The 25,325-nt window shown below is 39.2% G+C and overlaps 1 protein-coding gene across 1 annotated transcript in view; it reads right to left on the bottom strand.

Annotated features, from left to right (window-relative positions):
* Positions 1–25,325, bottom strand: part of ARHGAP15 (Rho GTPase activating protein 15) — a 302,799-nt gene that overhangs the window by 257,899 nt on the left and 19,575 nt on the right. The window contains exons 2-5 of the mRNA XM_058028007.1: positions 14,769–14,843; positions 11,628–11,689; positions 10,189–10,276; positions 3,730–3,819 (exon numbers count right to left, since the gene is read on the bottom strand). Of these exons, the coding sequence (XP_057883990.1) occupies positions 3,730–3,819; positions 10,189–10,276; positions 11,628–11,689; positions 14,769–14,843 (315 nt within the window). The remainder of the gene's footprint in view (positions 1–3,729; positions 3,820–10,188; positions 10,277–11,627; positions 11,690–14,768; positions 14,844–25,325) is intronic.

The following is a 25,325-nucleotide window of genomic DNA, read 5'->3' as shown; positions in this document are numbered from 1 at the left end:
AACAGGGTAAAATTATGACTAAAGAAACCAAAAAATGCCTGTTATTTAAATGAATGGTGCCATTAAGAGAACAAAGCAGCTTCATCGATTCATAAATATGCTGCTCGTGACCTTTTTTGTGCTTTTCACCTCTCTCCTATTTTTCCTTTTCTTTTTGGAATTATCTGAGAGAAATCTCCCAAAACCTCTTCAAGGAAATAGTGTACAACCACAGGACTTTGTGCTAATGAACCCCCAGAATTAAAAATCCAGAGGTCAAGAGCACATCTTCCATGGAGTCTGGGCTGAATTTCAAATTAAATGGCTGTTTGCCTTAGAGTAGAGGTTGAGTAAAACAGGGGGAAGAATAAGACCCAGTTGAAAAGTTTACTAAAAGTAGGAAATGTGGAATATTGGAAAAAAAAATCTGCAAATTAGCCCAGTTACTGGAGTTTCAAACACCATATCAACACTGACTGTAAAGCAGCCCATTAAGTTATTTTCTTTTTTGATAACTCACATCAAAACACACCTACCCAATATCAAACTAAGCCAAAAAAAGGCAAAAGGAGAACAACAAAGTGACACAGGCACTGTTTCTGTTCCAGTTGCTGACTGACAACACTGCCATCCCTTAACATGGTTTTATTTAGTTATTACAACCATCTCTCTGTAAATGACACTTAGGATTATTTAAGATTATGTTGTAATCCTTTTAATCCTCAGTGCTTTAAATTTCAGGCTAAACACCAAAGAGCAAACTAGCACTTAGCAGAAATATTTAAAGCATGTGATTTGAACATAAATCTTCTTTTATTCAGCACTTCTCCGATGAAGACCTAGTGCATCACATCACTCAGCCAGCACGAACAAACAGCACCGTGTCTCACTGCAAGCTGCTACCTCACCCCACACCATGGGAAGCTGCTTCTAACCTGGTCTTCTCCTTGGTGCCAGCTACAACACCAATAAAATAAATGAAAGGAAACCAGGAGGTTATAGTCTGTGAGATGTGCATATTTTCAGTTGCTGTTAAGGAAAAGTTGAGGAGAAAAAAATACCCCCACATAATGTGTGCTTCAAGAGCAGAAATAGATTGCATGCACAAATTGGATAGTGTGAGACAGATCAGACTTATCCTGTTAAAAAGGGAGTAGCTCAATTAAAACGAGAGGAGTAACACTGCTGAAAGCATCATGATCAAGACCAGAAACCCAAATCTTCCTGCCTGAGTATCATTCACTTGCAGTTCCCTCTTTTATTTCTCCCTGCATCCATCACGTTTCCAATTAGTTTTTCTTTATGATACTCCTATGCTCCATCTTCTTGCTGCTATCCATTAACTGTCATCTGCTTAGATTTTAAATCCAAGATTTCCTTCTTTTTCTTCAACCCAAAATTTCAATAGTCTTTTTCCATTTATGATCTATAATTCATGAACTCAAATTGAGCACCCTGGCAAAATCAATTTAAAAATTCTGAACCTAGTCCTAATACAACACATTAGCACAAAGCAACCACTGAATGAGAAAAGAAGGTTTTATTAGAAAGTAATGAAAAAAAAAAAACACCAACTATGTTTTGATGGGCTTTCAAGATATAATTATACTTATTTCTGATCACTTCAGAGTTAAGCAGCTAATGTATTTAATCAAACAGCAATGCATCTATATTTAGGTTGCAAAAAAAAAAAAAAAGAAGAAGAAGAAAGAAAGCATTAAAGAAAGCCACCCATGTTGTTTTCATTTGAACAAACCTATGAATAAGTAGACACACAGTATCAATTTTATTCCCACCCACGAGGAAAAAGTAGATCAGAAGTGTTTCCTGAAATATTCAGTTTCCAGGTACCAACTGACCTCTCTGCTTTCCAACTGGCCTTGGATTCCCTCCAGACTATCTCACAAATCTTCGCTCCCTCCGCAGTCCCCTTCCCACTCTATCTGCTCATGTAGCACCAGCCTTGTTCAGTCCCTTCCTTCCCCAAAATGTCACCACTACTGGTGCCAAAGCCTTCTCCTCTTTCGCTCCTACCATCTGGCACAATCTTCTTGTAGCTCTCTGTCTAAACAATGCTCCATCCCTTTTCAAAATGTGTCTTAACATATGTCCTTCCTCCCATGCTTCTACTTCTTAATGTCTCTCCCACTCACTTATTGGCTTGATGAAGACACATTTTAATGGGTTCAAACAGTAGTGCATGAGTTTCCTTTCTCACATTATTCTGATTCAGTTACACCTCACACGAACAGAAGTGAGAAGAAAAATGCATTGCAGAGCCCTCGTAGCACCAGTTTGGTAAATCAATAACAGAGCTTCGTTTGTCTTTACTTTGGAAATGTATTAGCTCGAATGAATCACTGGAACGCATTTCCAAACGGGAATTTTGCTTACTGCAAAATGAGAAATAAACCCTAGAAGCTCAGAAGACCTGTCAGAGTGCTCAGGGGGTTGCAGGAGTGAAGGCTAAGGTTATACTTAATCACATTCCAAGTGAAAAAGCTGAAGATTGACAGCAAAAACCAAAATATTTATTCTAAAAATACCTAGGAAATGACAAAGCCCCAAGTGTTGTCTCAAGACAACCTGAAAGATGTGGGGGGTATAGAAGCATAAGTCTTGCTGTCTTGGAAAAGAAGAATATTTCTAAATATTGCATGTGCTTTAGAAAGATGTCTAGAAAAATAAATCTTGAAAAAGCCTCTGTAACACTCAGCTGACCCAAAGAAATTTCTTTTTAAGAAGCCATGTACAGGCCCTTAGGGGGTTTTTTTTATGTGTATTGACTTTTTTTTCCTTCCATCCCAGACCCAGACACAGTTGGTTCCTCCAGCATGTTTCATTGGTCATGATGCCAAAGGACTCTCTGGTAACTAACAGGATCCTGACCCTGACATGTTCCCTTCTGCATCTCTCCCCACTTTATTGCTTGTATTGTTAAACATTTTTAATGCTAGAACTCTGGGAAGCAACTTGGCTCACAGAGAATAATATTTTGATGTGGCTTGATGCAACATTTAGTGAAACAGAAAAAGACAACAAATCCTTTCTACTGATATTCATGGGAGCTGGATTATGTCCAAAACCTGAAGATGTTGCAATAAACTATTTTAGCCCCTAGATCCTGGAATGTTAACCTTGCAGTAATGCTTTTCCCCTCCTTTCATCTTCGTGGGCCTTGATCCTCCCTTTCAATTCAATGGGATTTGGACGAAGGAATTAAATAATATTATTTTCCATCAATGAAGAATAGTCCTGTGAGAAATACATGTCCTTCTCTGCTGGCCCTGACAGAGGCAAGCTTTTAAAAACCCTCTCCTCCCCTTGCAGGAGTGAACTTGGGTCATCACCGTGTGAGGACCCTGAGCAGCAATGAAAATAAACAGAGAAACCGCACTGCGCTGGAGCCGCGCTTGTATAAGCAGCTTGAAGAAGTTGTGTTTATGGAAGTCCTCCAGGTCAAGATTCTAGGCCTGAACCCAAAGCAATTACCTACTAAGTTTTAAAAACAAATTGAATATAGAGCATTAATCAATAAATCAACAGGTTCTCAAGTGTTTAGGAGACTCAGTCATCAGAAATCCTTCTCTTAGAAAAATAGTAAACCGATGCTGGATAAAGTGTTACACTCCTTTGCTGGTAAGAAAAAATGCTGTATTAAATCAGGATCTAGTTATTAAAACCAAGGAAATAAAGCCTACCTCTTCAGAGTCCAGACACAAATGAGCAGTGGAATGCTTTGCCTCTTACCTGAAAGACATTCTTTTTGCTGGATTTCTCTGAGGTCCACTCAATGCGAGCACCACACAAATCCACACACTCAGGTTTATATCCCGGCTTCTGGAGAGGAAAAGAAAAAAAAAAAAAAACCAAAACTCAACATCTCAACATGAACATAGCCTGACTTTTCACAAATGGGGACAGTTATCAGATAAAACAAGAATAGATCAAGTTAAAGTGACAGGTTGTTGTAGCACAGCTGCTGGTATTACTGAAAAGAGCTCATTATATACCCTGGTATTGTTAAATAACCACTCTTGGGGTGTCTTAGCTCAGAAATAAGGTTCTTATATTAGAACATAATTTTAAAAACAATTAAATGGTTTAAAAAACAGTCTAGTGTAACACATAGTAGATCAAAACACAAATGCAGACACATGGACCAGCTATTTTCAATGCTTACTTTGCCAAACCTCTTGAAGAGTCATTGAGTTTAAAGGAAAAATTTTGTGGGTTTTCCAAATACAAATTTAAACTGATGCAACTGGAAAGGACAGAAATTAGACAAGAACATACATCGTATCTCTAAGACAAGCTATCTCCTTTCTCCAAACAAATTATCATTTCCTGCTCCTAAAAAAAGAGGAAAAGGCTTCGAGGGCATGTGTGACACCCAGAACGAGCTCAGCACAAGGGCTGATACTTCTCAGGGTCAGTCCACGCATCCTGGAGTGACACAGCTCTGCCTCCCCTGCTCCTCCATATGGATGCAGGGGATTCAAAGAGCAGATTTGTTTGCCTGTATCATTTACGTTGCTGGGAGTTGGTGCAAAGCACAATAATCCTCATTTGCCATCGAAGCTCCTTCTCCAGGGACTCTGCCTGTGCAGCAGTTCTGGCAAAGCCCCTGTAGTTCAGAGGAGGCTTTGTACATTGGGTTGCACATCCTACTCAACAGTAAAAATACTACTGTTAAAGTAAAAAAGCACCACTAACTCCCTTTTGGGTAGGGGATGGAGTGATATCCACGTAATTTAATTAATCAGCTTGATGCAACTGTTTTCTCTGCTGCTCTTAAGCCATAGTTACCCTAAAAATGTCACTAATGATACAGAAAACTTTATAGAGTTAAGAGTGGCCAGTCCAGCACCAGCCACAGATTCAGCTTTCCAAAAACTGCTCGCTGGATTTCTCTGATGTTGTTATTAAAGGCTAAAATATGTGAGTTCTCCAGGATGCCTTTGAGATGGGAGGAAGAGAACCTATTTAGGTTAAAAGAAGCAAAGAGATCCTGGTCAAGTGATTTGCAGGCCTAGTATCTGGAAGTGTTCAGTACTGGGATTGCAATTATGTTCTCCATTTGCCAAACCATAAAACCACAATGGTTAAGCTCCACTGAAACTGACAGTCCTGTGTGCCTTTGTTCCTTTTTTTTAAAATTATTATTAATTTTTTTTAATAGAAGAAATATACTCTTCAAAACAGAAGGATGTTCTTGTGGTTAAACCACTGGAAGAGAAGAACTTGGATTTCTTTTTCTCCACCTCTGCCTCAAATTTCCTGCCTGGCCTCTGACAAGAGCTTAGTCTTTCCAATTTTTTAATAGCAGATAAAAACTGCAGCATTGAGACTTGATTTTGCCAAAAAAAAAAAAAAAAAAAAATTGAAAAATTTAATCAACTAATATTTGCATGGCAAAAATTATGAAGTTGGAAAAAAAAACCCCAAGCACCAATATATTAATGCAAATAAATATTCAAATTGTGGAGGAAATGAATGAGTTCTCAATATTCCAATCTGCACCACACAGGCAGCTCTGCAACCCATCAGGAACACACAAGGCAGGCTTCTCAAAGTGGGCAATCTTGCTCTCTTTGAAAAAAGATTACCCACATGGATAGTTTGAGTTGGAAAATACTTTCACAAAGAGGGGCAGCTTTATTCCACCAGCAGAAAGAGTTGAGAAATTTTGGAAACACATTATGAGATTAAAAGGAGATATTAACATGTAGACAAAGAAACAGAAATAGTTTTTTGATAGCGAACATTACTGGGCTACACAATATTTTCCTCAGGAAAACTGCCATGGAACACTGAAGGGAGAAAATACAAAAGCCTAGAGAGGTGTTGCAGGAAGATGGAACAGTGAATTCAGTAGTATCTCTAATTTCTATTTAAATTTACTGTACAGAAATATATGCAACAGCAGAAGCTGGACCCTCCTGTGCACCCAGTGAACTTTTGCTGCTGTTGCAGTACTCTGGAGTTTGTTTACAGCTCTGATGTTGTAACAAGCAGAAGAAAAGTACAAGCATATGCATCTCCCTCTCCAGAAAGGATGGGATGCAGGCTTGCGGTGTGGGAAAGATGAACAGCCTCCTGCTATGTGCAATAATGATTTGAGTCAGTCTCTTTCTCTGGGGGGAATAAATATGAATTGAGCAACCTGGTCTAGTGGAAGGTTTCCCTCCCCACAGCAGGGAAGTGGAACAAAATGATCTTTAGAGTCCCTTCCAACCCAAACTCTGTGACTCTATGAAAACTTATCCTTTGGAGAATTTATCAGTTCTGACCACAATGTGTCTATAAACTCATGAGTATGGCATAAAATGTGAAGCTTCTGATGAAAACTCCATGCTAAATCATTCACAGAATGACCAGGTTGGAAGAGACCTTCAAGGTCATCCAGTCCAACCCAGCCCCAACTGAACCCTGGCACCCAGTGCCACATCCAGGCTTTGTTAAACACACCCAGGGATGGGGACTCCACCACCTCTTCCAGCAGCCATTCCAGAACTTTATCACTCTTTCAATAAAAAAACTTTTTCCTAATATCCAGCATGCATTTCTCTTGGTGCAGCTTGAGGCCGTGTGCTCTGGCTCTGTCAGTTTTGGAGACAGAGCCCAGCCCCAGCTGAGCACAGGCACCTTTCAGGAGCTGTAGAGTGATAAGGTCACCCCTGAGTCTCCTTTTCTCCAGGCTGAGCACTCCCAGCTCCCTTTTCCCACTGAGCCTGAAACCACCCATCACTGTTCTGCTGCACACCTGGGGAGCACCCGCTGAAACCCATCAGAGCTCCAGGAAATGTACAAAAAATGTACATTAATTTGGCCTAAAAATTTCCCTGCTACAGAGCTGGCTTCCCAGGTTATGCAACACCCAGAGACCCTGGGAGAGAGCAAGTTAAGGTGACTGGGAAGCCTGGGCTCTGCACGTCGTCCTTGCTTTGTGCTCTGCAGTCAGAGCAATTATGTTATATCAATGTTGTTGCAGGGGGTTATGCTGTAAATTGATACAAGTGTCTGCTAAGATGAAATCTTCCTAAACATGAATATGGATTTCAGCAGCATTTTCACTCACTAAATTACTTTGCAGATGGGCTAATAACCTGAGGTTAAAATAACCTCTGTTGAATAAACTATCTGAGGGAATAAACTGACTACATTTTCTTGGTCAGAAAGACCAACTGATGATAGAATTAAATGCTGTTAAGGAAGAATGGAGCTGTGATTCATTTAGATCACAGTGTCCTTAATTTAAAATAAAGAGCTAGTCAAATTCCTAAGAATGGTTAAACAAAAAACAAACAAACAAAAGAAAAGTGTAATAAAGCCAGGACCGCAAAAAAAATATCAAGGCAGCAGCAAAAGCTAATGATTTAGCTACATGGGATGCAAACTTGCATTTTCAGTAGTATTTGTAAACAATCTCATTTTCTGAATCTCTCCTCTGTGTGCTTTAATTGCTGTGCTCTATTACTTCCAATAGCTCCAGATTTTGTCACCAACTTCACCAGAAAGCAAAGCAATGGATCCCAGTCCTCTCCATGCAAAGCAACAGCAAAGTTGCCACAGTGAGTCCTGCACTCAGAGTTGTACCCAGGAACAGCAAAACCTTTTCAATAATGCCAGTTCTTTGATTAAAACATTACTAAAGATTTAGACAAATAGAATTTTAGATCACCTCTAAATGCTATTTAGTCCCATTGTCGTGAAAAGAGGTATTAGAGGTGCTCTCATTTCTCTCTCTCCTGCTGCCTTTGTTTTGTGGAATATCATTCCTCTTTTAATGATGCTGTCTTAGTCTAAATTTTTGCTCCAAGTACAGTATTTAATAATTAATAATTAATGAATTAATATCTTTAGAACACAAAGGAACTTTAATCTTTTTGTTAAGTCACATCATTTTCCTGCTAACAATAAAAATGCTTTGTTATATTTCATACTATTGTGGATGAACATAGCTTCTCTTACATTATTTAATTAATGGCTGAGTTACCCTTTTTCCAAAGTAAACAAAACCTAGAAAAATAAAATCAGTGAACAAATGGCTTCTAATGAATCCTCTTTTTTTTTGTATTAGTCCCTTTCCAGTATTAAAATTATATCTGGTTAAGTGGTTTACAAAGGAAATAAGCAGCACTGCATTTACTTTATCAGATGAGATAAGCACGGCAGTTTAGCTTTTTTTGACATGCAAAATTTGAGTTCAGGAAATTGAGTTACAAGATCATGAACACTGACAGCTCCTGTTGTTTTCAAGCTTTACCTAATTTGTTTATTTACTGCTGCATTTAAGTTTTATGCAACAGACAGAAAATGTAACTTTAACAGATTTTTCTCACGTAGTGAACATTGAGTTCATAGCCCCAGTGTTCAAATCTAGCATGGAATAAAACAAAAAAAAACCAACATTTTTTGCCCTCCCCAGAATGAGGAAAAAACAGGTTCAATATGTTTGTGTTCTTCCTAACACAGGAGATTTTATTTCACTGATAAAATGAACATCAGTGGTGACTGAGGCTTCAGGGAAAGGGACTGACCTCTCAGAAGGTCCCGTTTCATAACCCACCATCCCATTTTTAGTTAAATCATTTGAGATCTGGGCCAAAAGCCCCATTCTCCACGCAGGTCTAGTTTAGTATCCAAATCCCTAAAGAGCTAATAGGGATTTTAACGATGTTGAGGAGTCTTGGAGCTCAATCAAGCCTCCTGTGTGTTAAATTTCCACCAGTTCATTTATCTCCTGAAATTTGGGTATGGACTTGCAAAGAGAGGTAAGAGGTAGCAGAGAGAGGTGCAAGACACTTAGTAAATTATAAGAATAGTTCTAATAAGTTCACCTTAGACATTTTTCTTTTTCCTAATAATATAACAGTCAACTTTAAGGAAAACAGGTGATTCTGAAAAAAAAATAAAATAAGCATTTCTTTTTTCATTTGGCTGCAGAGAAGTTGTATTTTCCAGCTGGACTAGCACAAACACGAGCAGAAAGTGCCAGATTTCACCCTTCATGTATTTGCATTGTTTCATATCTTAGTTCTGGGGTTCTTTTTCTACAAAGCCCAAAAAACGCGAGGCATGAAAAGGTGCTCTTCACGGCTGATTTTATGACAGGTGGCATTGATAGATCTAGGATTTCTAGAAGAATGGTCTGCATCACCTGCCACAGGAAAAATAACTTATTGTTTGTGACTCCTGCCACAGAGAGCACCTTTGCGGCCGCCCATCAAGCCGACGAGATTTGGCAGGTTCGACCAGGCCTTGAGAGCCTTTCACAACAGGGCTTTGTCAAACCCGTCCCTTCGCTGCCCACGGTGTCACAGAGCCACCACATTTCCCTTCTGCTGCCCACGCTGAGGTCTGGCTGTGCCCAGCACCGAGGGGACGCCACTGCTCGCGCAGCGGAGCCGCCACGCGTCCCCGCATGGAGATCAGTGGCCTTTCCTTGGGGCACAATAAAAAGGTACTGCAAATTTCACTTTGTAGTAACTACAGGCTACAGAAATTGCATTAGCTGCATTAGATGGAGTCGTAGAAATATTCAGGGAGGTTAGCGGGATATGGTGGATGTCACATTTATACCGCGATAAAAAATCACTTTGCTAACTTATAATGTTTTCTGCTTTGGTAACACCCTATATTAAGGTGCCGCTTATAAATAATTTATTATTATTTATTAATGTATAAACCACTTTATAGGATGGTAGATAACAACTTAAATTCATGTATTAAAGATGCACATGCATGGTTTAATACAATTTACGCCTCACAATATCCTTTGCAACAGATTCTCATCGCATCATCTGTTCAGCATTTATTACTAATGCATTTTATAACATACTTTATAATACATTATTTGAGGAAGTAGCTGCATTTAGTGATCATTTTCATAAATAAGAATAAAGCATTTATAAGTGGCACCTTAATTTAAAGTGTTACCTTCACATTACTGGGTAGTCACTCACCATTTGTCTCACTTTGCAATTACTCTCGAAATGCACCTCTTAATAAAGGACATGCTGTGTCCTATTTCTTCACACACACTACATCTGATTAAGAGTTTATCAAGGCATTTTTCCTTCAGCTGCTTTCAAACCTTTGAAGTCGCCAGCTCAGTCTAAATTTGTCTTCTGTAAACACCAAACTTTTCAACACTGAAATAATAGTTGCCAGGAGACTGAGGATATTGGATGGTTGATTACCTACCAGGTTGGCCATGGCCGGCTGCTTGGACTCTTTGTAGAATTCCATTTTCCGAGCAGTAAGGACAATCCAGGAGGTGGACCAATTTTTCCTTACAAAGAATATTAAAAAAAAAAAAAAAAAACCAAAAAAACAAGGAGAAAGAAAAAAAAAAGAAAAGAAATCTGTGAGGCATTTCAAGCAGGAGGTAAAATCTTAATTATTAAAACATAATACATATTAATATATATATATATGTCAGAAACAAAAATGGTCTAAAGTCAACATTGTCGACAAACTTCCATCAACATTGATGGTATTGCACCACCCTAATTATACCCAAAATGTAACCTATCAAAGCTTGAAGGGCTTCTTTCTCCTCATTCACATTTTGAGGCCCATTTGTGTTTCTTTTTTGCCATGGTGTCAAATGAATACAGTGGGATTATTCACACATGCTCAGAGTTCACAAGAAGAGGACTCTGAAATAGCTGGTGCCCTTCTGGTACCTAATACTTAAAATAAAACTGAGAAGGAAAAATGTTGATCTGACTACACAGAGCTCAGTAACAGGTCTATTTTGAAAGGTCCCCAAATGCTGTCTCCTTTCCCCAAATTAAAAGTTTACATGAGTGCAAGGAAGATAAGAGAAATATCTCAGTAAGGTTTGAGTAACCATTAAATATCAGGAGTTCATGGTACAGCTCTAGAGAACTGACAAACTGCTGGGGCTAGGGAGAAGTGAAAATACACATGGACATGTGAAAGAATGACACTTGATACAGAAAAATATAATATTCAACTCAGAGGAAAATGCTATGATATATGTCATCTATAACAGGTTTCCAACCACTACGTAATCATAAATCTGATCTGATAAAAAGCTATTTTTAGAGCAACAGCTCAAGTTTAACTTTTGAATTCAGGGATCATAACATCTGATATTTACAGGAAAGCTCATAAACCCACTATTGATCTGCCTCACATGGTAAATATAAGTTGCCTATTGGTAAGCACCACTTCAGACCTTCATTATTTTTTCTCTATTTTTTCTTTCCATTTAAAATGAGGTCTTGTATGTGCACAGAGGTGTAAGTGGTCAATCGTACTATGTGCAGATTTAAACAAACTTTCTTATGAGTTGGACAGGCTGGATGAATATGGATTGCCAAGGAACTCAATGGTAATATACCTTGGAATATATCTTAAATCCAGCACCAATTTATACCAAATGACCCCAGTTATGGATAGAATGAGGCATCCAGAGCTTCTCCGGGCAATGTGTGCCAGAGCCTCACCTCCCTCACAGGCAAGAATTTCTTCCTAATATCCCATCTCACCCTGCTCTCTGTCAATTTGAAGCCATTCCCCCTTGTCCTGTCATTCCAGGCCCCTGTCCAAAGTCCCTCTCCAGCTCTCTTGGATCCCCTGATCCAAGGCTCTGTCACACTCCTGTGTTATACCTTAATTTCTTGCCACCATCTGCTATTTTTGCTTTTAGAAGATATCCTTCCTTCGCCACTACCTGCAAGAAAAGAGAAAAGAAGGTCATAACCATATTATTTATTGAGCTGAATAAAACCACTTATTTGTGTGGGAGATCTTACCGCTAATTATTAGTTTATTCAACTACTACCCAAAATTAACCATAATAAAAACACAATAAAGTTTTATTTTACTTTATTTTATTCTGTTTATTTAGAATAAATTTATGTAAGTGTGGGCAAAGTTTCTAGCTAACAATAAAAGAGAATTTTAAATGCATTGCAGGTAAATTATGGTAAAATATCATTTTATATATTCTGTTTCATTACAGCACACTGAGGATTCTATATGGGAATGTGACACTTGATTTTCAGGTTCCAAAACTGTGCTTGAGTTTTGGTGTATTAGAAGCAAGACCTAGGCTTGCTCATTTGTTGTTTTTATTTTTTCATTTCATTTTGTGCTCCTACACCTCTCTGAACACCTTCCTTAAGCCAGACCCCCCCCTTGCAGACCCTTGCCTCTCTGATCAGCTGAAATAACCCATTTTACAGCTGGATAGGGGTTATTCTTGTCTATGTAAATTTATATTTAAAATATAAATTTAAAAGCTAAACCCAAACAAAGCAAGATGACTGTTTTTCAGCCAAACCCAATGACCTTCCATCTCATCAGGTCTCATCAACTAAGGATGTCTCAACTGTGTCAGTAATGGGAAAAAGAAACAAAATTGTGATTAAGAGTGAGTCTGGTTTTGCTTTCAAACACTACTGAGCCAGTGCCCAACTTGGATATTAGAAACTCCACATGGCCTTTGTAGTAAATTGCATCACAAGGCAATTTCATAACAATTCCAATAGAATTTTGCTGTCTGCAAAGCCATTAAATAGCAATAAAACATGCTTTAAGAGGCGATATAAGGATTTTAAAATCAAACAGGTCTGTTATTTTTGACTGTACAAAACAGCATTATTTTAACAGTGTAGTATGTTTCACCTGTTTCACCATTTCCTCAGATTTTGGCTGTGGTTGATATACAACCTGGAATGACACGTATACTGTGCAAATATCAGTTTGTACCTATGGAAAGGCCTGTGGGGCCATGGACAGTGATTTAAGTGACATTCTCAAGCGGGTACAGGAGGATCAGTGTGAGCTTCATCTGTAATTTGTACTTATCTCATGTAAATTCCTGTCATGCATGTCATTACCACAGAAAACCCAGAGAGGAAGTGTGCAGGGATTATCGTGCAGAGTTATGTCACTATTTATCTAGTGATGGATGGGTGAACTAGCAGAGCTAAAATAAGGTTTAATCCCCATCTCCACCTACTTATTCATATTTAACCCCCCTCCTCCCCTTACTTTACATTTTTGTTATTTTTCTTCCCCTTTTAATGCTTCTTTTTTGTGCTATCAAACTTCTGGTCATTGGCCAGGGCCAGAGATGCCAAACATCACATGAGAAAAGTTATTCTTTTTAATATTTCTATCCATCTGGAAACACAAACTGGGAGGACCATTGGCTGGCCATTCAAGCTGTTGACTGCTCCTCTGAATCAGAACCCAAATCTCATGTTTTCAAAGTTTACCAACCACTTTCCCAAACTGCTATCTTAACCAATCCAGGACTAAAGGAAAATATAATTTTTCAACACCAGATCTGAACCACCTTTTTTGTCAATCTTGGGAAGTTAAAAACTGGGTGTGCTTACGGATGAAAATCCTGCTGCTCAGCCATATTTTCCTTATAATTGTCTTCAGCCAGGATATCAAATCCACTAACAAATATTTGGTGTATAAAATATCCTGACTTAAATTACATAGCTCAAATCCACCATTTGCTATAAATTAAATGGCTCAAAACTAAACAGTAAAAAAGCTACAAGAACTGCAGTTAATATGAGCCCTCTCAGCGCTAAGAAAACTCATTTCACACACATTGCTTTAATTGAATTAGTACAGGTGCTGTACTTAAAATTAGCATGGCCTCCTCTAATTGATAACGTGCAGTTTTCTCTGTAATTAATATCAAGGGCATGCATGGAATTATGAAAAACTAACCTAAAGTCAAAGAAAAATATATCTAGAATGACCCCAATATTTTTATAATTTTTATTTGGGGTGCTGCATTCCCCTTGTTTAACATCTGTTAATATCCCCTTTTCTATGCTGCTTTTTTTCAAGAAAACACTTCTAGGACAGCTCAGGATCAACCTGCAATACTTCTGCAAATGGATGATATTGGATTGAAAAGAATTCCAAATATATCCTAATGATACATTCTGTTTCTGTCTCAATAAATATCATCATCTTTTGTTAAGCTGCTGCCCTTCCTGCACCTTTTCAACATGTGAAGGCTGATAAAATGACCCAAAATGCCCTGAAGAATTAGCACAGAAATAGGAAAATGGAATAATTTTGTGGAGTTGTGTTGATTTGTTTTCAAATTGTCTTTAGAAGAATAGTAAGATGAGAGTACATAGTGTAAATATTAGAGTTTCTAAATAAGAAATAAAAAGATTGTCATGGCTAATATTGCTAGAAACTGTAAGGAAACATAATTATCACAGCATCACATACAGGCTTTATAATTTTCTTGAGTAGAATTCAAACCATCTGAACGTACCTAATCCTGAAAAGTTTAAGTAACAGTACTGCCGATACCAAAATTTCTTTAATTAATCTCTATTTGCATATTCATTTTATTTTAGCAGAAAAACATCTGTTTCTCATTCCCCCTAGATTCTTCTAATGTCAAGAATTTATTGTTTTTAATTTCATTATAATATTTCTTATACAAACGAATAATAATATTAAAACACCTTAATAAGAGCAAAGGGAGAACAAAGACTTCATCACATTCCTTTATGCCAAATATTAGCACAGATGAAACCTCAGTCAAGTACGACAGAATTAAGAGCAAAGTCAAGCCATGTAAATGACTTTGCACCTTCTAAAATTATTCTTTTTATTGATTAATCAAAGTCCCTCACGTTCCTTAACATCTTGAGGCATCCAAATCCTCACTTATTCGCTCTTTAGTAAAGCAAGGGCAACATTTACATTATCAATAAACAACCAGAGTGATTTATCAGCTCCACAGAGCAATTCCCTACCGTGGATTCCTGGTTGCTGATGATGTCTGCAATTGTCAAGTTGTGTTGGGAAAGATTTCTTCTGTGACGGTTTATCTGAAAAAGAAGAAGAAGTATTTGCATTCAGACAGGATTCAGACACATGCAGGTAAAGGTGGACCAACACATTTAATTACAGGGCACACACAGTGTGCATTGGGTGGAGATCTGGGGTTTCTTTCTGGTGTTCCTCTGAGCCCTGGGTATTTAAAATGTACTGCTGATATACTCTGGTATAAAAATCTGATATAAATGTGTTTCTTTGTGGAGTCACATTGGCAAATTTACCTTAAAATTAATAAACTGATAATAATAACCTAAATTATGGGGGTTTTTTTCCTCATTAGGAACCTCAAAAATTATTTAACTGCTTAGATGCTCTTAAACCCATTTTAGAGAAACAGGAAAGCTGCTGATTGTAACTTCAAGGCCACAAAAATCAAACTAATGATGAAACCAGAAAACAATTGGGCACAAGCACAAAAAAATCCAGCAAGTTTAAACTGCTTTAAAGGCTGTTTCTAAAGTCTCCACGACTGAAAGGTTACAGCAATATTGGACTCTGACTTGACAATTGCTCCCAAATACTGAGTCCTTGATTTCCTCCAATTCTCCCTTTTCTTTGAGGAACACAATGTAATCAACTGTGACTTAATTCTGAAAAATTATTGCTTTATACCAGAAACTATTAAAACAAAATAAAAGTTACTTCACAAATCAAGCATTTGGCAGAGCATTTTACTTCCTTGAAAATCTGCAACAAAGAACAGATCCCTCAAAAGTGTGTGCAAGTATATGTGCATGTATATATATATACACACACACAAAACTTTTACTGTTTAAATCCAGTATCAATCAAAAAATATATAATTATGAGCTGAGGTCCTGTAAAATTTAGTGATTATTTCCTCTTTTAGCTCAAGTCACAAAGCAAACAGCAAAATATAATCTCAACTAGTTTCCACTGTATTCATCATAATGCATTCTCTTTTCCCCTATTAAAAGAGAGTTAACCAAAAGTCATAATGTATTCTGTTTATATTCAAGTGTCTGAATATAGAAAATGTTCTTAATTAATCCAGAGGGCCAGGCTCAGAAAACAGTTAAACATATTATGATCCCATATTTTTTCTCCACACATTGCTTTCATGTTTATTTGTAAGCACTAAGGTTTTTAAGCCTTGAAATCTATATCCTAGATATTGCTCTACTCTCCTAGTCAGAGCTAATGAGCTTAATGAATTACCAGTTCTAAATTTAATACAAACATTTCAAAGAAAGAGATAAAACATCCTTCACAATTCAAAAGTTTCTCTGACCTATTTATGAAGAATATCACTTAACAATTTCATTAAGGGTGAGTAACAGCTGGTGACATGGCTGTGTCCTAAAGTGTTTTTCTCTCTTAATATTCTGCATCTTAAGCAATCGAGCTTTCATAAGAAATACTTTAGTTAGTGGCAGTCCCTCCTTTGGGGAGAAAAAAAATGTCAGACCACATTTTCTGTATTTTGCAATCTTGTTTTCAGGAGTGTCATGTTCCTGTTTTATTAGCATGTAGGGTAAACAAGAATGATTTGCTGATGCTATTGAGAGAACTTCTAAGATTACAGTCCTTCTATTTAGATTTTGGATGGAGCTTAATATTAATGCAGGCAGAGGCATGTATATAAATTCAAAATAAATTAATTCCATTTATCTTTTTCTTTATCTTTACTGTTAGACAGCTCTGAAGGTTCTATAGTGCCTGAGACATATAGCTAAACTATTCAGGTCTAGATCACAGGAACTCTTTCCAACCCAGATCCCCCCCACATCCCTAATTATTCCTTAACACACAACAGAGCGCACTGCCCAGCTATGGCTTCTCAAATATATTCTCCACTCATCCAAATTAAATAACAAGGCACACCACCACCCCACAGTGCCTGCTTCAGCATTCAGCTGCTCTCCCCAGGAGCCCCACGTGGCTGCTGGGGGCCCTGAGTGCAGTTTTGTGAAGTGTGGAGCACCGAGCCGAGCTCTCGGCCGCGCTCCGGCTCGGCGATCAGAGCATTTGCAAAAGAAACGCTCGCGTTTGATACTCGCTGCAAAAAAGGATTTATCCAGAGCCCTAAATCCATCCGCAACAGAGGGAAGAAATGAGTAAAAAGTCCCATTTTTGTAGGCCTAGTAAATCATTGGGGTGGTATAATTAAAGGACATCATTCAAGACTTCTAGGAAATACGAAGCAACTAAGGAAAATAAAATTCCAGGTGTGGATGGTACTATGTCCTTTAAGAAACCTCTTTGTGTATGCAAAGAAGAAATGTTAGGGAAAACTGCATGAAGGCAAGGAAAAGAGTAAACCTCTTACACAATTATTTAATTGATACTTTGCAAAAAAGGTGTTTCTTTTTGGTAGCCCACTAATGGGCAATCTCATGCAAAGAAAGCCCTGAAGCTCCAAAGTCTGAACATAGTTACAATTATACAATCAAAATCCACAATTATGTAAGCCAAGATCCAGCTCTTCTGGAAAAAGACTCCAAATATTTTGCTCACAAGTGGAATTAATGGAAACTTTAATAAATTTCTTATTGTTTTCTACCAATCTTTTGGTTTAGAAATAGAACTTCAAAGAAAATTAATCAAAACAACTTGAAAGAAAGAAACAGTATCATCACAGGAACTATATTATTTTAGACTGATTTGAAAAAATTCCAGCAGGGCTGATAGAAATTTGGTCTTAAATATATTTTACAAACACCAGTGAATGGGTCAGTTACATCACTTCCCTTAAGATAAATCCAGCTGAAAGTTAAAATGTTCTCAGCAGAACCTGGGTGACGGCAGTCAAGACGGCCATGTTTCAATATACTCACAATTTTCAAAGAAGTACCAAAATATTCAAAGGGAGGTGTAGGCTCTGTTATTTTCATTCTTTCATTCAGCTTTTAATAGATGGACCACAAAGGAGAGAGGTTTAGATTTTTTTTTTCCCTCCATAGCTCCATTTAATTACCCTAATAAACTCAAGGAAAACCTAAATAATATCTGTCACAAGTCCTCTACCTCACCTCCCAGGGCACGATGAAAGGCAGAGATTTAGAGGAGAAGTTCGTGAGATCCCTTTTTGGGAAAGGCAGCTTATCAGCAGTTTTCTGATTTGATGAACATTCTTCAGTCAGCAACAATGTCACCTGCAGCACTAAAAATCCACTCTGCGAGCGCTTCCAAGTCTGTGGGCAAGTCTGGTTTTGTTAAATTCAGCCTGAGCTGCCCCCCCTTCCCTTAGCTAAAGGGGATCCATCTCCTACCAGAGTTATTTCAGCATCCAAGCACTAATCCGTCATCATCCTCCCCACAAAGGCAAAGCCTCCTCTCCGTGTGCCTGGTACCCCGGTGTGAAGGGACAACCATCTGACAGCTGCTGTTTGAGCAGGGAGGTAAAACACAGGAACCTGATGTTTCATTTAATTTCTCCCTGTGTTCCCGTTTGTTCTTTCAATTCTCCCTCTTTTTTCTGGGGATTCATCATGGCTAAGTCAGCACTACTCTCTTCACACAGTGTGGCATTGATTTAAAAAGGATCTTGGAGGATCCATTTGTTTTTTATTTCCCATTACAGGCATATTTCTAACCTAATTCATCTCGTCTACGAGAAGCAGCAGACTTCTTTTTGATTTCCACCAAACCTAACAAAACCAACCAGCATTACTCAAAATGCTGCTCCAGTGCAAAGCACAGACAATTAATTATTTCCTGAAATGTCATTCTGAATTCACTTGTATCCCTAAGTAATTAAGATAATTGTATGACCTTTCTAGGTGGCTTTCAAGATTGTCAAGTAAGTTATTCACCACAGATTATTTATCCACAAACACCACCTACAAGTAGCATGGGAAAAACCATGGTTTTCTCAAACAAGCAGCACCTGGTCCAACAGAGCTCAGCTTTGGATGGGAAACTGGCATCTACCTGCTGTTTTCTCCATCATTTACAGTATTGCTCTGCCAAGGAGATGGTTCTCATGGAGGGTTTGATAGATTTCTACCAAAACCCTTTCAAATGCTGTTCATGCTCTGACCTTTCTTTTCAGGGCTCTAGCTGTTGTTTTGTTTCATCCTGCCGACACTGCAACCATGTATGTGGAGATTCCTTTATAAATAACCAAAAAAAGAGAGAAATCCCCTACTGTTGAGCCCTACTGCTGCCTGATGCTCTGCTCTGGACCCCATCCAGCAAAGCACTCTGCAGTGGCCTTAAGTGTTTTTCTGGATCAGGGCCAGAACACTCCATTCTTTACAGGATCAAACTTACTGGTGGCAGCTTGAAAGTTTTGCAATAAAAGTACAAACTGGTCACATAAACTTTTGCGGAAACCATTCCCTGAACAGAGAAGGAGGGGTGACACCTGATTTAGTGGTGTCTGTGGTCATTTCGCTCCCAGTCACTCCCAAACTGCAGTGACAGCTCATAATCGCTTAGATAAAGGAACTTAACAGAAATGTATTGTAGCATTTCTTAATGGCCACATCCCTTGAAAGACACCTATGGAATGGCAATGGCAAGGAGAATCCTGTAACATTTCACTCACTGCCATGCTCAAAGTGACTTGTCTTCAAGATCCAATCTTAGGCAGTATGGCAGGTCCATCGTTATCTACAGAAATTATTTGGAAAGAGCTGAGCTATGATATGATTTCATGTCAGCTGTGAAAGGCACTGAGGAAATCCCACAGGCCTCCCCACTCAGAGATGCCCCTTTGTCATTTTCAAGGGCATTTAATGACACAAAAATTAGGAAAGCCTTCAAAGTGACAGAGGGCAGGGTTAGATTATAGGTCAGGAAGAAATCCTTCCCTCACCCAAGGATGGTGAGGCCCTGGCACAAGGTGCCCAGAGAAGCTGTGGCTGCCCCATCTCTGCAAGCATCCAAGATGGGGCTTGGCGCAACCCGGGAGAGTGGAAGGTGTCCCTGCCCATGGCAGGGGGTGGCACTGGATGGCATATAAGCCACACATTATTCTATGACTCTATTCATTTCAGTTCAGCAGATAAGGAATTTTTCACCATTTTCAAGAAGCAGAGGATGCCAAGAAACAGCAGTAACTCTCCCATTTTCCCCCACACACTGATGCAGATGCTCCCAGTGCATTTGAGCTGTGCCATCTCTCAGCAGAGGACCCCTTCCAACCCTGGGGAAAGCTCCATGTCCCAGTGGGCTCCCTGTCCACAGCCACTGGCACTCCTGCCTTGCTCTGGAGCCCTCCTAACACCATCCTCCTGAAGATCACATTAGAACCATTGGTTTATGTTTTCTTTTCCCCCTTCCTTGTCTCAAAGAGGTTTCTTCAGGAAAAAAGGTAATGAGACTAAAGGCAGTATAACATGGTATTAGGTCTCCATGCCTTTTTTGCAAGGCTTTCAGGAGAGAGAGACACAAAATACAGTTTCAGTCCCCCACCAGCCCAGATTTGCTCCTCACCCTCCATCCCCAGGCTCCTAAAAACTCATTACTGCGCAGGTGACTGAATGCCTTGCTCAGGAACAGGAACTTGCACGGATGGAGCTTTTGTGTGCTGGCTACAGACCAGATAATCTCTCCATGCATCATTTAATAGGAAAACCACTTCACGGTCCTCACAGGCCTACGTTACATATGACATACCCTCAGCAGAGTCTGCAGCCTGGAATCAGCAGGGGGAAGAGGAAAAGCAGCAAGCAGGGCTGCGCTGCCTTCGCCCTGCGCGCCTCCCTTTGAGCACACTGCCCTCTACACTCAGCTCACTTCTCCAGAGCCTCTGAAAATAATGATAATGGCTTTGCTTCCCTTGACCTCTTGCTCCCTTATAAATCAGAATCCGATAGACCTTTCCCACAGTGCAGGGGTCCTCCTTTGTATCCGAGCCTGTGAAGGTGGGTATTTTTTATCAAGGCAATATAACCACGTGGGCGTGCTGCTCCCTGGCTTCAGGACTCGCTGTAGACAAGCACCACGGTGCCTCTGCTGGGGGAGGATCTCCATTTATCTTCATTCATGAAAGAAGAGCAAAATAATTACTCGGATCCTAGTTTAAATTTCAGCCCAGTGTTAAGATGAGCTCATTCACTGTGATCAGAGGATCATTAATCACAAGTTTGATTACAAAACAGAGCCTGTTTGAAACTATGTCGCCTTCTTTCCCCAAATTATTGGAGGGGTGTTTTAAATTTGAGGTATCCAGTTTGGGCTAATATTTTCAGTCCAAGAATTGGCTTTCCCTGGTACTTTTCTCCATTAATGGCTTGCTGTTTCCCAGGAGCAGATTTTTCCCTAGAGTGGGAGCCCTTTTGTTCCTCTCTAGTCACTCAAATGGCCTTTGAAATTTGTCCAATTGATCCTTGCTTTGAGGGAGTCCCAGCTGATGCAGTTGGCTTCATTTTTAGCATTTTCAGGAGTAGGAGAAGTGCCAAAAGCCGATGTAGAAGAAGAGACAGCTACAAAAGGTTCTTACCACCCATATGTGTTCAAGAAATCCTAGGGCTGCTCTGAATTTGACTGTGGGTCACTCGGATTCGTGTACCTGGGGATCCAACCATCACAAAGGAACCAACAGCTGTGCTGCCTCTAATCCGCAGGATTTCCAGCTGGAAATCAAACTGGAACCCGGTCTCTAAGCTTCAATATGCTTTAATTGCATTAAATAAAATCCTCATCGATTCCAGCAAAGAACATTAAAAGTGGGACTTCTGATATATTTCTATTTTGCCTTTTCTGTTACAGCCTGTAATATGCAACAAAATGCAGCAAGGTACACACTGTGACAGCATTCATCCAGCCATACATAAAAAGGTATATTATGAAATCTAATGTATTGATAAATGTCCTATTCTGATTTTTCTATTCATCACAGAGCCATTACTTTTGGTTCACTCTGATATTTTAATATATTTATCTAAACTATTGCAGCTGATTTGGTAAAATTACAGATGAGTAGTGCAGCAATGGTAGAGAAAATATGGAGTAAAAACAACAGGAATAAAAATGCAATAACCATCAGAGCTTCACTGTTCTTTGCCTCTGACATCTGTGTCTGCAAAACTGCTCTTTGATGTTATGGCTCTAAAAGGTAAAAATCAAAGTTAATACAGACATAGAGTAATGATAGATTATCTTTTCATGTCCCCTCGGGATCTTAGAAAAATAAAGACAATAAATGTGAGAACTCAGCTGTGACAGCAAACTGTGTCAGCAACTATGACCTGAAATTGCACCCCAGAACTGTAGTCTCAGGGTAAAAGGAAAGCAAAAAAAAAATATCATTAAAACTTACTAAGTAAATGTGCAAAAACATCTACAAGAATTGCCTTTACAAAATCACATCCAGCACATACACTACGATGAAAATGCTCTGAAAAGCTCTCTCCTGAAAGGACTGTCTTACAGAAAAGCGTAATTAACATTGATGTCACACTCCTGCAAGTCATCCATTGCTGCTTGCCATATAAATACCCTTGTAGAAAATAATATTAATATTCCTAGACAAATGCTCACTCCTCTCTAGTGGACCCACCCTAGCACATCGCTTTATCCTGCCTACCTAATTCCTTCTCTCAGATTTAAACAAGGCAAAAACTCACCTTATGCTACTGCAGAAGCAATTTTTATTTTTGAAGGTTAATCCAACTCAGCAGGATTTAGGGATGGCACTTTTGCTTGGTCGTAGGCATGTTGGCTCAGGCCAGACAGCTGTTTGGACATTCTCCACTGGGAATCTTGCCCTCAACACCCACAGTTGATGCACATACATGGTCTACTGGCTGCCTACTTCCATGCCCATCTGTTCAGATGGCATGGTGCCCACTCACAAGTTCGCTGGATCCTTGCCCTTAGTGTGTAGATGCCAGGCAATGATGGGCTTAGATGGGCAGCCTGCAAAATACTGAAAGTGATCATTTTTTTCCTCTAGGAAGTCCTTCCTCTGCAATAGCACTGAAGCATGGGCACCACATGCTACCCTACACTTAATAACACCTGTGGACATATATGTGCCAGGAATGGAAAGGGAGGGGGGGACGTGCTTGGGGGGGGGGTGAAATATAAAGTGGAATGATACAAAAAATTTGCAAGGATTCCTGTGTAGGAATAGACTCTCCATTGCCCATGGCAGTGGAGGGACACTCAGGGTAACTGGGAACAAAGTGGCTCAAGCATCAGAGCAGCACAGCCTTGGCCACACTGGCCAGAACACAACCTGGTTTACCCTGATTCCCACTTCTGGTACCCAATTTCCCTTACACCTACCTTGATTACTGCACACCATTCACTATACATTCAAAGTGTATAAAAATCAAAACCAAATCACACCAAAACCAGTGTGATCTAAACCCAGACCTGTCTAAACTTCAACACACATTCCATATACACCACACAGCACAAAATATTCCATGGGAAGCCATGGCACCAGTGAAGGTAGATAGGAAATAAGTAATTTTAACAAAAGTCCATTTTAACTTGCCTCATTGCCCTTTAAAACAGTAACTGAGAAAACTGTACTTGGTAACAAAAGATAATTTCAGATAATTTAGTAGATAAGGAAAGTTTCTCTTTTTTTCCCCCAAGTCCAAAAATCAACCTCATTAGCTATATTAGGACAAAGCAGCAAATTAAATTATTGTTTTCTTCCCTAGTTCAATTAACAGCAAATCAACATACAGCAATAATTTTATTGCTCGAAATAAGCTACTTAAAAAATTAATACTTTGCTTACTATTCCAAAAATATATATTTTATTTACATTTTAATTGAAATTATTTGAACTTTGTGCCTGTAAATCCCAAGGCATCCACAGACCATCCATTCTTTAGTTGTTCTTCATACATTGTGTGGGAGTCTTTAGAAAAGTCAGAGAGACTCTGCTCTTTGATTAGATGAACTAAACCTTTAGAAGAAGGAGGGAGGAGGAAATCAAAGAGTGAGCAGAGAGCATTTCCAGTGTAGTCTTTCAGGAATCCTTCTTCCTACCAACACTGTGGTGACCAAACTATCAGTCTTACAAACATGCATGGCAAAATTAAGAAACTGAATTGCAAATACCCATGAAACACATGGACAAAATTATTGATTAAGTTGATAAAATTATTCCAACAAGTGGTCATTTTTCTCTTTTTTTCTTCCCCTTTCCCCTCTCTGAGTGCACCCCAACAAAACTCCAACAATTTCGGGCGCGTGCGATCAGGCTGGAAAGAGAGATAAATCCACAAGGCTGGATCCGCAGCCTGGCTCAGGGCTCTCGTGGAGTCAGCAGTGTGCTGTGCTTGGAGGCACATTTAAGCTGTGTCTAACTTAGTGTTTACTCTGGGGTGACTGGATTTGAGCGCGCTGTCCCTGCCCCAGAGAACTGCTTGCTGTGCGGAGACATCAGTCTTGCCTTTGAGCATGCTCTGCCGAGCCGCTCATGTGTGGCTGCCTGATCTGTTTGGGTCTGGACATATTGTCAAATCCTCGTGTCCAAGTTCCACGGGAGCGGTGCCGAAAAAGTCCTGGCTCCAGAGTGAAAATCAGATTTATACAGAACGCAAGCCAAAATAGTCGCTATGAACGTCCAGTGACAAAAATCAAAGAATCGGAATAAAAAGTGACTGACTCTCTCTGACTCTCGAGCTCAGTTCAACTTCTTTAATCTGAAGGGAAAAGAAACCACCAAGACCACCTCCTTTCTAGTTTTCAGGCTCTTGATTTCCAGGCAAAGCAGAGGTGAAACGCTGCCTTTTACAATGGAAAGTCCTTTGTTTTCCTCAGTGCAGAAATTCTCACAAAGAACCTTTTTGTGTGACTGAAAGGAGTATCTTCTAACACAGGTCATGGCTGACAACCCCATAGCTAAATCTTATTAAAAACTGTTCAGAGACCAAAATTAGAGACTGTAATACAGAACCACTTGGATACCTGTCAGATTGATAATATCTAGATGACCATCTAACTTGCCACCTGCTCTCCCTTTCCTTTGCACTAATAACCTGAATAAGCTTGTGAATACTTTTTCCCCAGTCCTGTTGGCTCATATTAGTCTTTCATAACATCAAGACCTGCAATCTCTTAAAAGAGTCAGTTTTGCTTATTAGCATTGTTCAGAGGAGCAAATTACAGATTGCAGCACAAGAAAGAATGAAGCAAAGTTTTCAAATAGATTTTTCCCAGGTGCCATTATAAACATTAACACGAAAGAAAGAGTAATCAAGATAATAACTGATCTACTTCAAGTAGCTTTTTAAGCAAATGACTAATTTTGCAAAGGTCAATTAGCAGGATGACTCCTTCCTATTAGATTTGACACCGCAATATTCAGCTAGGAAAAGAATGAAAATATTTTAAAGCCAAACTTTTCTCCCCTCTTCCTTGGAGATTTCTCAGTTTTATATTTAATCACAATCTTGCAGCAAACCAGGTAGGACAGCAGTGATTGCTAGTGCTGCTACCCAGCTCAGGGATTCTCCACTTACAATTTGCCTTCATTTCACACAAAATTAATATCCTAGCATTTTTACCACAACCTGCTGACACAGTAAAACTAT

The sequence above is a fragment of the Melospiza georgiana genome, chromosome 7 (genome assembly GCF_028018845.1).
Source record: "Melospiza georgiana isolate bMelGeo1 chromosome 7, bMelGeo1.pri, whole genome shotgun sequence".
Taxonomy (NCBI): Eukaryota; Metazoa; Chordata; class Aves; order Passeriformes; family Passerellidae; genus Melospiza; species Melospiza georgiana.
Note: the sequence above shows the minus strand (reverse complement) of the source record. Positions and strands in the feature narration are given on the sequence as shown.